At 40.0% G+C, this 14,033-nt stretch overlaps 1 protein-coding gene across 2 annotated transcripts in view; it reads left to right on the forward strand.

The window, feature by feature from the left end:
* Positions 1-14,033, forward strand: part of LOC128983109 (mitochondrial enolase superfamily member 1-like) — a 148,463-nt gene that overhangs the window by 79,885 nt on the left and 54,545 nt on the right. For both annotated transcript variants that reach the window (XM_054402271.1, XM_054402272.1), the window contains exon 6: positions 4,302-4,420. In XM_054402271.1, coding sequence (XP_054258246.1) covers positions 4,302-4,420 — 119 coding nt within the window. The remainder of the gene's footprint in view (positions 1-4,301; positions 4,421-14,033) is intronic.

Here is a 14,033-nt window from a genome sequence, read left to right on the forward strand (position 1 = left end):
TACAGCTGCATATAGTGGCAGAATATTTCAGTTCTGGCGGAGAGGCTGCAATTTTAGGTGGTTATAGTATACAAGTTTCTGAACCTAAAACCGCCCAGACCCCAATTTTTAAGGACCTCAGCCTTCCGTAATGACGTCATCAAAATGGCAGCCGTAAGAGGATGCTGGGTCCCCATGAATTGGCTATAACGGCCGAATGCCTGAACCGATTTTTGTGAAATTTGGCACACAAGTACTTTGATAAATTATCTCGGCCCAGGTTGTCAATGGTCGAGTTTGATAAAGTCGTTTCAAAATGGCGGCCGTTAAAAGCTAAAATAAAAAATAATCTTTCAGTGTTTTGCGTTCTCAACTCCCTCCAGAGATCTGTAGCAACCTATTCACTTTCCTTGCAATCAAAGGTTGCATTACCGTCTCTGCATTTCATGGAATAGGCAAAATACCCCCACCACAGCAAACCTGCAGATTAAGTGAGTTTCAATTTCCCTGATTTGATTTTCAATTTAATCAATTTCAATAAAATTAGGTTTCATGAGTACCTAGGTTTGCTGCTACAAGGAGATTAATAAATGTGTAGAGATGAGATCACAAAACACTGAATTTTTTTTTTTTTTATTTTTGGTTTTAACGGCCGCCATTTTGAAATGACTTGATGAAACTTGACCATTTTCAACCCAGGCCGAGATAATGTATTCAAGCACTTGTGTGCCAAATTTCATGAAAATCGGTTCAGGCATTCGGTCGTTATAGCCAATTCATGGGGACCCAGCATCCTCTTACGGCCGCCATTTTGATGACATCATTACGGACGACCGAGGTCCTTAAAAATTGGGGTCTGGGCGGTTTTAGGTTCAGAAACTTGTATACTATAACCACCTAAAATTGCAGCCTCTCCGCCAGAATTGAAATATTTTCCTGCTACCCAACCTGACTAATTCCATCTTTATTTCCAGGTTATTTCCCAAGAGTAGGAGTTGAGGTTATTCCACTTCATACAAAATATTGATTAAACACTACAAATAAATCTCAAATTTAAAATCTATATATTAATTTGAAACTGTTTTTCTTTGTCATAGCTAAATTGAGAGAATGGCTGGGCGTAGAAACTCGGTAGAGGTGTCTAAAGAAAGGTCTTGGTCTGTAGATGAGCCATCAAAAGAGAAATGTGGTAAATTCCCTTGGGGCTCTGCCCCAGTGGCCTTTGAATTCCCATCCCATGTTATTCTTACGGAGGAAAAACTGGGTTTTTGTCCCAGCTAATTTGAGAGAACGGCTGGGCGTAGAAACTTGGTAGGGGTCTCTAAAGAAAGGTCTTGGTCTATAGATGAGCCATTAAAAGAGGAACGAGGTAAATTCCCTTGGGGCTCTGCCCCAGAAGCCTTTAAAGTTGCCTCTTCAAATTTGTTTACCATATGCATAATTCTACACTACTTTTTAATGAAACAGCTGTTAATACAGTAGAGTCCCGCAAACTCGGCGTAATGTGGACTGGAAGGGTGCCGAGTTTGTGAAATGCCGGGTTATCAGGAATTACGGTTAAAAATAAGAACAATAAAATCTTTAAGCTTTTTAACCGCCTTTTTTATTTATATTTATATTACAAGTTAGTATTAAGTCATCAGATATAGTACAACAAATCCTTGGTATGAGTTACTAATGATTTGACTTGAGCTGGCTTGAGTCCATGTTTAACTCGGACTCAAAAAATCACTAATTTTCTGAGCCAGGTGATGGCCGAGTTATCCAGACTGCCGGGTTATCGAGTGCCGAGTTTGCGGGACTCTACTGTATTTAAATTGTGATTTATTGAATTTGTCAAAATGAAGTAGGTACAGTATTTGCAATGGGTTTTTCTGATTTTAAAATCGATTTTATTCTGCATCGTGTCATGTTTTGCAATATAATGTTCTATTACCAAATCAGTGGAAAATCCTAATATCACAGTAAGTTAACTCTTAAAATTATTTCTTAAGGAGTTAACGTATATCTATTGTATGGCTTGGTTTCTGCCTTTTTTTACCACTTCTTGGAGATTGTACGTAGGTGATATTCTTTGGCGTATTGCATCTGTAGACGAAACTTGGGTTGGTGAAATTATTACAATGGAAAAAGCGAGAAATCCTGTACAATTTGATATCGGCTAAAAATAAAACTGAATTAACAATATGCTACATTTCTTGAGCAATCATTGAAATAACCGATTTGCAAACAATGGAGACATAGAAAAAGTCATAGAACACAACCAAGTAGAAGAAAAGAAATAATGTTTTTTTTTTCATTTATAATCATTATTATAGACAACCTAATGCGGCTATGAGAGGGAAAAATTTGTAGAAACACTAAAAAACAAGATCAGCTTTTTGAGAAAAGATAAGATATTTACAACAGATTTTGATTATATCTAACTGTTGTGTAGATCGTGAGTATTTCCACAATCTTCGTGAGTCGCCTGTAATGCTTCGCAATTGCTCGAATTCGAGCAACAGGTACACTAGTGTTAGTTAATTTACAAAGAAAGTGTAGAATAAATCTTTAACATATGTTTTGAAATCAAAAAGCAGACAAATAAAACAAAGCAGAAGTTTTCCATTTAATCTTGAATCTTTTATTTAGTCAATGTGGTTATCTCATGTTAAACATTCCTTCAACATTCCTACAAGCCACTAGTATACATGAATATGTATATTATATATATATATATATATATATATATATACTATAATATACTATAATAATAATAGAAATAACCTTCAAATTAGAAGAAAATACTTCGATATTTTTTTAGCCATTTAAGTTCAATCCTTTTTTTTGCCTACTCCCATGATTCTTCTACTTATCACTCGCTTAACTAATTTATATAAAAATAGATATTTTTGATAATTTTCACAGTAACATAATTCATTTCATCATTCTAAGACGTAACCGACGTAACTAAATATTCTTGATTATCATAGGTAACGTTATCCGTGGTTTTATATATAGTATACAGTACATTTCAGAATTAACTGGCAAATAAGTAATCCAAATGTTAACATTGCGTACTGGCTTAATGATAAATCGCAATCAGCTGTATTGAAGTAAACATAAATCTGCAGTAAAAGGCTTCTAATGCTATTCTTATGGAGAACATTTTACGTTATATCTCGTTTTCTGGTAACTTTATGGGAATTAATTCTGCTAATTTCTCGAGTCCCTGGGTCAAGACCTTTCATTTAAGAGCTCTCCCACTTTTCTGCGACTTACCAGACGTCCACAATTTTCTGGAACAGATTTTGTCTTTATATAAGGAAGGATATATATTTTTTAACATGTTCGCTGCTACGGACGTTCCGGAACGTCAGCCGGGCCACGGCGCCAGGAGCTAGGAACGTTCCGGAACATCACCGTTCATTGCTATTTAACGTTTCCATGGATAAGCTAGCTCATCACAAGCGTCCTATATTTCTTTGCAGCTCGTGGGGACATACTTTTGTGACAATAAAAAATACAGTTTCCCAAAATCATCACCAGGGTCGTTTGGAACAGGGCTTTGTCCCACCTCTTTCCTGCTAGATAGCGACACTACTTTACCAACTGCAACCTGGGTTGTGCTGCTGCTATCTATCAGAAACACTTAGTACTATGTCCAAAGCCAGTTTTATTGCAGAACATTGCCATCCAGTATAACTACTGTTGTTTTTACTGTAATTTAGTGTATCGGCGTCAATGTTTTGCAGCGGCGAGCGTTATAGTTCAGCTCCTGGCGCTGTCCTGGCATCTCGGTCAGCAGCAAACGTGTTAAGAAGTTGGCTGCCTCTTTTAACCTTGCATTTGCCCGTCCACATAGAGACTAACTGCCTGTGCGTTGAACGTATCCAGCAAAGCAAAGGGTGAGCCGGTACAGTACGAAGGTGAAGTGTACTGATAAAATGTTTGTGGCAGTGACCAGGACCCGAACCCACGACATCGTTGCCTTGGGTCCGAAAGTCAGTGACGCTATCGACTCACCCATGCTAGCTTTATTATTCTAGCTGTGTACCCGTTCTTCGTTCGGGTTGAATAAAATATACAGTGCAAACAATACAATGAGGATTATCATTACGTCTAGTAAAAGTTCAAGCATTTATTTAACGGTTATAATAAAAGTTACACCATTAAACATAGTGATAATAATATGACATTTTTACAAAAAAATACAATAAAACATTTAAATTATAAGTGGTTTTTAATAACATAAAAATAACCAAAAACATTATAATAACAAACAATAATAAACAAGCAATAACAAACTGTATTTTTGATTAAAATGTGAAATTCTATAGATCAGATGTTTTAACCAAGCAAGAAGCTTTGGAGATCCTAAAACAGGCTAAAGAAGGCAAACAGAAGAGAGAAGAGATAATAAAGACTGAGGGCTACCCTGCATACACCACCCAGGCTGGTAAGTAGGAAGAACACCCCTAGCTGAACACATAACATTAGTAAACAACATTTTGAATCCAACAATGCATTGTTTTTTACAACAAGTTTTTAGGACATCTGGTTTGGTTTGGTAAGAACATTTTCCTAGCACCATGCTAACGGGTGGAAATTAAAAAAATGTAAGTTTTCAAAAAAAGCACTTTAGATTTTTTTTTACACTTTTTACAATTTTTTTAAATTTCATTGGCATTTGAAGTTTCATAAAATGTCCGTGGTAATGCAATATTTTTGGTGGTTTTAGCGAACTTCCCTATAGGGAAGTACCGCTATTACCGTAGGTGGCATGGTAAGACCTAGGCCCGGACAGTGACGGACCTAGAACAGTCACAAGGGGGGGGGGCGAACCGGGGGGTACGGGGGTACCCCCTTGAACATTTTGTGTAAATTAAGTCACCAAAACGGCAGTTTTATACCATTTCTTTGTCCAAAGTAAGTGTGACAAATTATTTTACACAATGTGTATGCACTACTGTATTATATGCAGTACAAAATATATGTATATATGTATGCCCGAGGGGGAGGGACGGTCGCCCCCTCTCTGGATCCGCCACTGGGCCCGGGTCTGTTTTCATTTTGATGTCCCCAGAAGCCAAAAACACCATTCGTTCAAATTTGTATATATGTATATACATATATATATATATATACATATAAAATATCCATATATATTTTATAATAACGTACAGTAAATATACATATAAAATCGTAGTGGTTATTGCTACTATTTTGATATGAAAATACATTATTTAAAACTAAGTACCCTTTTTTTAAATCATTTTATTCAACAACGACTAGTTTCAACAATTATGCCATAGTCATGTTTTTTGTTTTTATATCTAACAAATACAATAAACATTTTATCTAAAAAATAAATAAAATCATATGATTATGGTTTTGATGACTTTAGATTTCTTCTGTTTTAAATTGAGAGAAAAAGTTATTATACAGGGTGATTACTGGGAAACGAATGTTTTTGACTTGCGTAGTATACAAGGAATATCTTTCGGCTATGGCCAGAAGTTGTTTCGCTGTGGAGGGGTAAGTGTACAGTTTCAGTTGTAGCCGAGATGTGGAACCTTGAGCATCGTACGCTGTCATGTGACGATATTACGCAAATGGTGAATCAGTCGCTCAGACTCAGCGAGACTTTCATACACATTTTAACATGGTGCTATCCCTGATCATAACACGATATTGAGTTCGTTACATAATGTTAACACAACTGGATCTTTGTTTAAGAAGAAACCTCCTGGACTGGTAAGGACAGTTAGTACCCCTGAGACAGTTAAAAGACTGTGCCTTGCAACAGTTCAGAGCCCGAGCCGCTCAATTCGGTAACGGGCATCTGCTCTCGGACTTTTGGTCCTTTTTTTAAGACAACGACAGCAGAGCAGTGACAGTGAATGGACAAGGTACCTGGAAATGTTGTAAGCATATTTCTTGCCAGAACTGTGCCGTCAACGTATATAGAGATATGTAATGTATGGTTCCAACAAGATGGGGCAACAGCCCATACATTAGTATGGAATTCATTCGGCGAACATTCCCTAAAAGAGTGATCTCACGTTTTGGTTATTTCACTTGGCCTTCTCGCTCACTGGATCATACAATTCCAGATTTCTTTCTATTAGGTTTTTTGAAATCTAGAGTTTTAGAGATGTAATTTTAAAACGCTAAATTGTAAGTAATTTTGTTCTGAAATTGCATATTGTGTACACTGTTTTTCCACTCATAAATATATTTTTTGCCCTGAATCACCTGAGTACAAGTTATTTGAAAAACATGCGTTTCTCGGTAATCACCCTGCATATAATATAAAAACCATTTAAAACAGAAGAAATCTAAAGTCATCAAAACCTATGTAGTCATATGATTTTATTTATTTTTTTAGATAAAATGTTTATTGTATTTGTTAGATATAAAAACCACATGACTATGTCATAATTGTCGAAACTAGTCGTTGTTCAATAAAATGATTTTTAAAAAAGGTACTTAGTTTTAAATAACGTATTTTATAAATGTGTCCATGAACACGACAACTTGAATAATTTTTGTTCGATTTTGATGAAATTTGGTTTGAAGGTGTAAGGCGGTGTTCGATTGATTGTTTGGGGGAGTAAAATATGAGATCATTACAAATTAGAGAGTGAGAAATAAGTAAAATTCGAAGGACCACCCGATTAGGTCGGGAACCATAGAGCTGGGAAACACCTTAATTAAATGAATGAATTAAAGAGAGTCACTCACCAATTTCCATTGTTATGTTAGGCTAGGGGAAGGCGTCGTGTCCAAGTTCGGGTGTTGCACAGAGGGATAAGTCACTAGGGATAGAGGGATCTTGATCTTGAATCAGTAGAGCGTTCACGCCAAAACGAGTGTCTTTCAAATAATTCTCTTCTGTCGCGGTAGACCGTTAACGATACGTCCACGTAGAAATGTCCTGAGAATCTGCTCACGAACGCGCACAAAGAAGTTCTAGAAGAGTAGGAGCACAGAGGGGAGAGTAATTTAAAACAATACAAGGGACTATAAAACACTGACTTTGATTTAAAGTAATAAAGGGACTTTACTTAAAATCTGAACAATGATACATAAGAGAGAGTTACAAAGAGATAATTAATCCAAACGCCTATAAGAGAAGCGTGGACAAAAAGAGAACACAGCAGTACGCTGTGCACGAGAACAAGAACTGAGGCAAACCGAGCTTTCCTGTGAGTACAGGTACGTTACAAGCGCTGGGAAATTCCGGTGCTGGCGGAAGTGACTCAGACTGGGCTTCGTCTATCTCTGTCTGCCTCACACAGATAAAACTAGATTACATTACGAAAAATTAAAACTCAAAATATTGATTTGTTGGTAGAAATTCTTATAACTAAAAATATTACTAATTAATATCTCTTATTGACTAAACATACCGGCCCCCTTGAAGCAACATTGGCTTCAACAAAACAACCACACTTGAAAAATCACAAACTCAGGAAACTTAACTAAAATCAGGGGGGTAGTCCATCAAGAGTTCAACTAGTCGATAGGGAGCGGGAACACTTTCACCGCAGGTCTCTTGAAGTGTCCAGAGGTAGTCTTGAGTTCAACCACTCGGACAATTCCGTCCTTGCCTGGATGAACAGCTGTGATTCTGGCAAGAGGCCATTGTAGGGTAGATGAAGGGGAGTGAAAGAGCACTAAGTCCCCAACTTTGAGATTTTCCTCTTCCTTTGACCACTTTGATCGTTGTTGAAGCATGTGGAGATATTCAATACTCCAACGTTTCCATAGACGTTGTTGGAGAGATTGTACCAGGTGGTAGTGTTTTAGTCTATTGATGGGGTATTCTGCCAGATCAGACTCTGGAACCGAAGCTAAGGGAGCCCCGATCAAAAAATGTCCTGGTGTGAGAGCAGCTAGATCAGCAGGATCGCCAGAAAGAGGGGTGAGAGGCCTGGAATTCAACATTGCCTCCACTTGAGTGGCTAAGGTGATGAGTTCTGGTAGTGCGAGAATCGTGTCTCCCATAACACGTTTGAAGTGGTATTTAGCACTTTTGACTGCTGCCTCCCATAATCCACCTTGGTGTGGAGCAGCAGGGGGATTGAAGTGGAAGTTAATTCCTCATTGTACTGCAAAACAGTTGATTTCTTGTTGGGCTGACAGTGAAGAGTTTGACTTGATGATACTTCGAAGAGCAGCATCGGCACCCACAAAGTTTGTACCGCAGTCGGAATATATGTCCGTGCAAAGTCCTCGGCGGGATACAAATCGGGTGAGTGCGGCTAGAAAACCATTTGTGGTGAGGTCAGTTGCAACCTCGATGTGCACAGCCTTCGTCACCATGCACAGGTACACTTTGATATGTTTGGAGAAACGGAGATTAAACACTTTAGCCGTAAGAGGTCCACAATAGTCTATTCCAACAGAGAGAAACGGACGGGCAGGAGTAACCCGTGAGAGAGGGAGATCACCCATTAAGGGAGTCTTGTTGCGTGGCTTAGCCTTGAAGCACTTTACGCACTTGAAGATCCGTGAACGTATGACAGTCCGTGCACTGAGGATCCAAACGCTTTCAGCCAATAGAGCTTGAGTGAGCTGTGGACCAGCGTGGAGATGAGTCACATGGTAGTGGTCGATAAGGAGGTTCACTACGTGGTGTTTCTTCGGAAGGAGTATCGGATGACGAGAGTCAAAAGGGAGGTTGGAGTTTTCTAGACGTCCGCCAACGCGGATAAGGCCGTCAGAATCAATGTAGGGTCTTAGGCGTTGGAGTTGAGTAGAACAATCACGGTTATTTTCGAGTGAGGTCAGGTCATTAGAGAAAGCAGATTGTTGAACAAGTCCAAAGATCTTCCGTCGAGCAGCGTTGATCTCGGATGGGGAGAGATATCCCGTGAGGTTATTAGCACTGCGACAGTTGTGTATGAAGCGCAGAACTAGAGCGAAGATGCGCTGAAGTTTGTTCCATGACGAGAACTTTGTTAGAATATCCCAGTCCTTCTGCGGGACGGCAGCTAGGACGACTAGCGGAGTCTTCTTGAGCTCATCGGACGATGAGAGGTCCCTAGGAACGAATTGCATTGAGGGCCATTCCTGTTGAGGGAGGCTGAGCCATGGTGGTCCAGTCCACCAGAGAGAGTGGTTCTTGAGCTGAGAGGCGGAAATACCTCGTGATGCACAATCAGCAAGGTTGTCATTTACTGCGATATGACGCCATGAATCAGGTGATACCAGTTCTTGAATCTGGGAAACCCGGTTTGAGACATATGTCTTAAGCCTATAAGGCGGAGTTCGTAGCCATGTGAGGACTATTGTTGAGTCACACCATAAAAATGTTGTTTGAGGGGTGATTGTCTCCTTAAAGATTGACTGACAATGAGTTGTTAACTTAGCGAGCAGATGCGCTCCACAAAGCTCGAGTCGAGGAAGTGTTACTCGTTTCAGAGGAGCAACGCGAGTTTTTGCCATTATGGGACGAATGATGACTTCACCTGTTGAAAGATGGCAGCGGAAATACAACACTGCACTATATCCACTTTCTGAAGCATCAGAGAATCCGTGTAGTTCCACGGCGCAAGAGAGTGAGAGCGGAAACGCTCGAGGAATCGACACGTGTACTATATGTTGCACATCAGTGACAAAGGATTGCCATTTGTCGGCTAGTTCAGGGGGCAGGGGTTCATCCCAAGACAGACCTGTAGTCCAGAGGAGTTGCATGAAGCATTTGGTTTGCATTATGCAAGGGGAGAGAAACCCACAAGGGTCATATATCTTGGCTATTAAGCTCAAGACAGAGCGTTTGGTAGGGCGCTTGTCAGGCGGTATGTTGAGAGAGTATGTGAAACAATCTGTGGTGGGTGACCAATGTAAACCAAGAATAGAGAATTGTGGAGATTGAGATTCTTGCATAAACACAGGAGACTCTCGATGTTATTCCGGCAGAGCTTGGAGTAAAGAAGTAGAGTTGGAGACCCACTTCCGGAGTTCGAAACCTCCCTGGCGCAGCAGGCGTATGAGCTGTTCTTGTAGTTCTAAGGCCGCTTCCTCAGTGTCCGCACCAGAGATGATGTCGTCTACATAGGTCTGGGTCCTCAGCACGTGCGCAGCGGAGGGGAAGTTACCACCGTCGTCGTCCGCAAGTTGATGCAGAGTTTTGATGGCCAGGTAGGGAGAAGTACTCATGCCGTAAGTTACAGTGTTCAGTTGATATGTTGAGAGTGTCTCTTCAGGATGGTCACGCCACAAGATAAGTTGAAACTTTCGCTCATCTGGATGTACTTGGATTTGCCGATACATTTGACGGATGTCACAGCAAAAAACAATATTGTGACTCCTGAAGTGAAATAGTATGTCACAAATATTTGTTTGGAGTTTGCGTCCAGTCAATAAAACATCATTGAGAGAAACACTGGTACTGGTTTTGCAGCTCGCATCAAACACAGTACGGAGTTTTGTGGTGGAACTATTTTCCTTTAGTACCCCATGGTGGGGGAGGAAGTAATGAGGCTTAGTCAAATCAAGATTTTGAACTTTAGCCATGTGGTCGAGTGAGCGGTATTCGCTGATGAAGTCGTGATAGAGTTGAGAGAAGTGAGGTTGAGCGTTGAATTTTCGCTCGAGAGAGAGAAATCGACGCTCAGCGATAGGCTTAGATGATCCTAGGGCAGCGTGATTCTTCTTGAAAGGAAGTCGAACGGTGTAGCGTCCGGTTTCATCTCGAGAGTGGGAAGAGGCAAAATGAGCATCACATTGTTCTTCTTCTTCAGTCTTCTTTGAGGGAACAGGAACTTCCTCTTGAAGCCAGAACCGTTGAATTGATGAATGCAGATCTGCGTCATTTGCTGAGTGTAGAGAGACATTGAGGCTCATATAGTGGAGAGTGGATGCGGAGGGTGCGCTGGGGGCAGCACCCACTACAACAAACCCAAAATGCGTGCCAATTACATGTGGCATATGCTGTCCCAGAGAGAACTGTTCATTAGTGAGTACTTTTGGAAATAAACTTCCACCTAGGATAACGTCAATTTGTCCAGGTAAGTGGAATGTGGGATCAGCGAGAATGTAGCGTTGGGTCTTATTGTAGACTTCTGGAGCAAGAGGTACTCTGGGTAAATCCACAGTCAATTTATCCAAGATTAGCATTGGCTGGTGAGGAGCAATTACGAGACCAGATAGAGTACTTACTGTAAGGTGAGTTTGACCTTTGGGTTTTGTCATGCTTTGGCTGAGGCCAGAGATTTGAGTTTGAGACTTAGTACGGCGCACTCCTAAGAGCTGAGCTGCGCGCTTGGAAATTAAATCCGTCATACTACCTGAGTCAAGCAAAGCCCTAAATACATGGGACTTGCCTTCAGGAGTTTTGAGTTGCACCAAGAGGGTACCCAACAGCACAGTATAACATGTTGGCATAGAGGGAGATAAGTCTTGAGAGACGTGAGTCACCTGCGAATCACTATGTTTTTCATTAGAGCGGTGACGTGCATCAGAAGCGTCATTAGTTGTGCCACTACGGACGGGTTGTTTAGCAGCGTTGCCCAGGACAGCTTGAGGATGCAATAATGAATGGTGCCTTTTGTTACACGTGAGACACGTGGCTTTAGATTGGCACTCTTTGAGTTCATGAGAGCCTAAGCATGAGAGACATCTTTTATGTCTATTGACGAGCTGACGTCGTTCATGAGGAGTTTTGTCACGAAAGACAGTGCATGAGTAGACTTTATGTCCAGTCTGATTACAGACAAAGCATGGAGGAGGCGTAAACTTCGTTTGAGAGTAATTAGAGTGAGTCGTGACCATAGATACGTCACTAGAGCGGAAATGCACCTTTTTTGGCGGAGACGCCTTGTTGCGAGCGTGAGGGGGAAGGTAGGCTGGAGCCTTAGGCTGCGGAACGCTATGAATGTTAGCGTCTTCAGTTTGGCTGCACTCAGTATTCAAAAATTTAATTATTTCTTTAACTTCCGGCAGCGAGTGGTCAATCGGTTCATCTGATGAGATTGAACGAGAAGCTTTGAGTTTCTTTCGTAAATCAGAGTCCATACGTCGGAGAATGAGGGCGGAGAGGAGCGGATTGTGTTCGCCTATGTCACAATTCAAAGCTTTCAATGCTTGAGAGTGTTCTGTGTACTGGTTGACAAAGAGTCTGAGGCCCTTTATAGAGGAAGAGCTTATTTGAGGCAGGTCCAGTAACTGATTCAAATGGAGAGTTTGTAACCTTCGAGTATTATGGTAGCGATCACGCAAGAGTTCGTATGCTATGAGATAATTAGCAGAGGTTAAGTTGAGACCTTTAACTAGGCTTAACGGTTCGCCACTCAAAACGCTCAACAAGTATTGAAATTTCATTACCGCACTTAGACTGGCATTGCGGTGAATAGTTGTATCGAATAGATTAATGAAGGAAGTCCAAGTCATAAAATCACCTGAGAACTTCTGCAAATCTAATTTTGGTAGACGGACCTGAGAAACACTAGGGCCCTGTGGCGTCATGCTGACGTCACTCAAAGCCGAGGGGGTTTTGGGTTCTTCGACTGGAAGTAGCGTTTCGATTATACCCAAAATATGGGCGTAAAGATCATTTATATTGTCCTGATCTTCTGCTAAGACATCGTCATCAATGGCTTCTTCGTCCGTTAGATTTAAGGCACGTAGCAAGTTAGCGTCAAAATCCGCTTTCTTTTTCTTTATTTCATTAGAAAGGGTTGTTAAGCTCTTTAATTGAGCAGGCGTAAGAAGCTCCTTTTGTGTAGCGAGTTCTTCAACTTTAGTTTTTATTTTATCGAAGCGTGCTTTAGTTAACGCTGTGATGCGAGTATAGAGAGCTGCCTTGAAATCAGATGCTTTAGGTGCCATTTTGAGTTTTCAGAGAAGTAAGCAGTGAAATACAGTTAAATGTTTAAACACTATTGTAAGCAGAGCGCTAAATATATATTTGTTTGTAGGCCTATTTATAGCTTTAGAATAGACATCAACAAATTATTTGCAATAAGAACAATAAACAAACAAGAGAGTATTTTTCAAGTCAGGGATAAGCTTAATCTGCACTTTAAGTTAAAGCAGCTGTATTCTTTTAAATGTAAATCAGAACAAGAGAATAAGAGATAATAATTCAATTTGATATACACAAATCAATACATAAATATAACCCTTATAATGAGAAACAATGACTAGTATCTATAACTGTCACAATATATCAGAGCAGTGAATATGTTTGTTTACTTTAGCAGACAACTGTATCAGCTGATGCGTGAGTGAGACGGGCGGAAGTGCGCAAGAGAGAGAGAGAGAATTATTGATATTTTAATACAATAAAATATTAAATCAATGTGTCTGTAAATGTACCTAATTCATTAACAATACAACAGTTACAGTTATTTCAACCTATTTACCCAGAAATATTATTGGACAAAATTATTGATTAATTACCCAAAATATAGAATCTAAATATGTGCGATTTTAAACAAGAGTACAAAGATTTAATGAATTTACATTTACTTTGTTCAAAAATAATATTCAGAAAAGCATGACCAATGTTTAACACCAGTGAAAAGATATTCTTTATTAAAATATTAAAAAGAGCAATATTATATCAGAGAATACTAATACACCTTATATTAGCTTTATAGTTGGTTATCAACAGTAATCAATTGACCTTATAACATAATGTTATAGCAATAATAAAATGTAAACAACACTATGTGTAGTGAGTGAGGTTTGAGTTTGACAGATCACAACAGTTGATGACAGAGGTAGACAGAGAGAGAAACGCGCGCTATCTAGCGGAGCGGTTGCGCTTGGGGGATACCTACGATTAGGTGTAACGCAAGAGGGATACCTACAGTGAAGCTTTCCCATGAGAGGGATGGTTGATTCAGCTGTCCCGCGAGGGGTAAACCAAGGGGAACAAGTCGCCGCCCACAACAAAATGGCGGAATCTAATGTTTTTGCTACACCTCGTGCAACGAGAATATTCAAGTGAATAAAAAACACTGTTTTCCAAAGGACTGTCCATAAAATCCGGTTCGAATAGACCAAATGTTCGATTGATTGTTTGGGGGAGTAAAATATGAGATCATTACAAATTA

This window comes from Macrosteles quadrilineatus, unplaced genomic scaffold, assembly GCF_028750875.1.
Source record: "Macrosteles quadrilineatus isolate MER2022 unplaced genomic scaffold, UCM_ALF_1.0 Scaffold_1__1_contigs__length_201487025, whole genome shotgun sequence".
NCBI lineage: Eukaryota > Metazoa > Arthropoda > Insecta > Hemiptera > Cicadellidae > Macrosteles > Macrosteles quadrilineatus.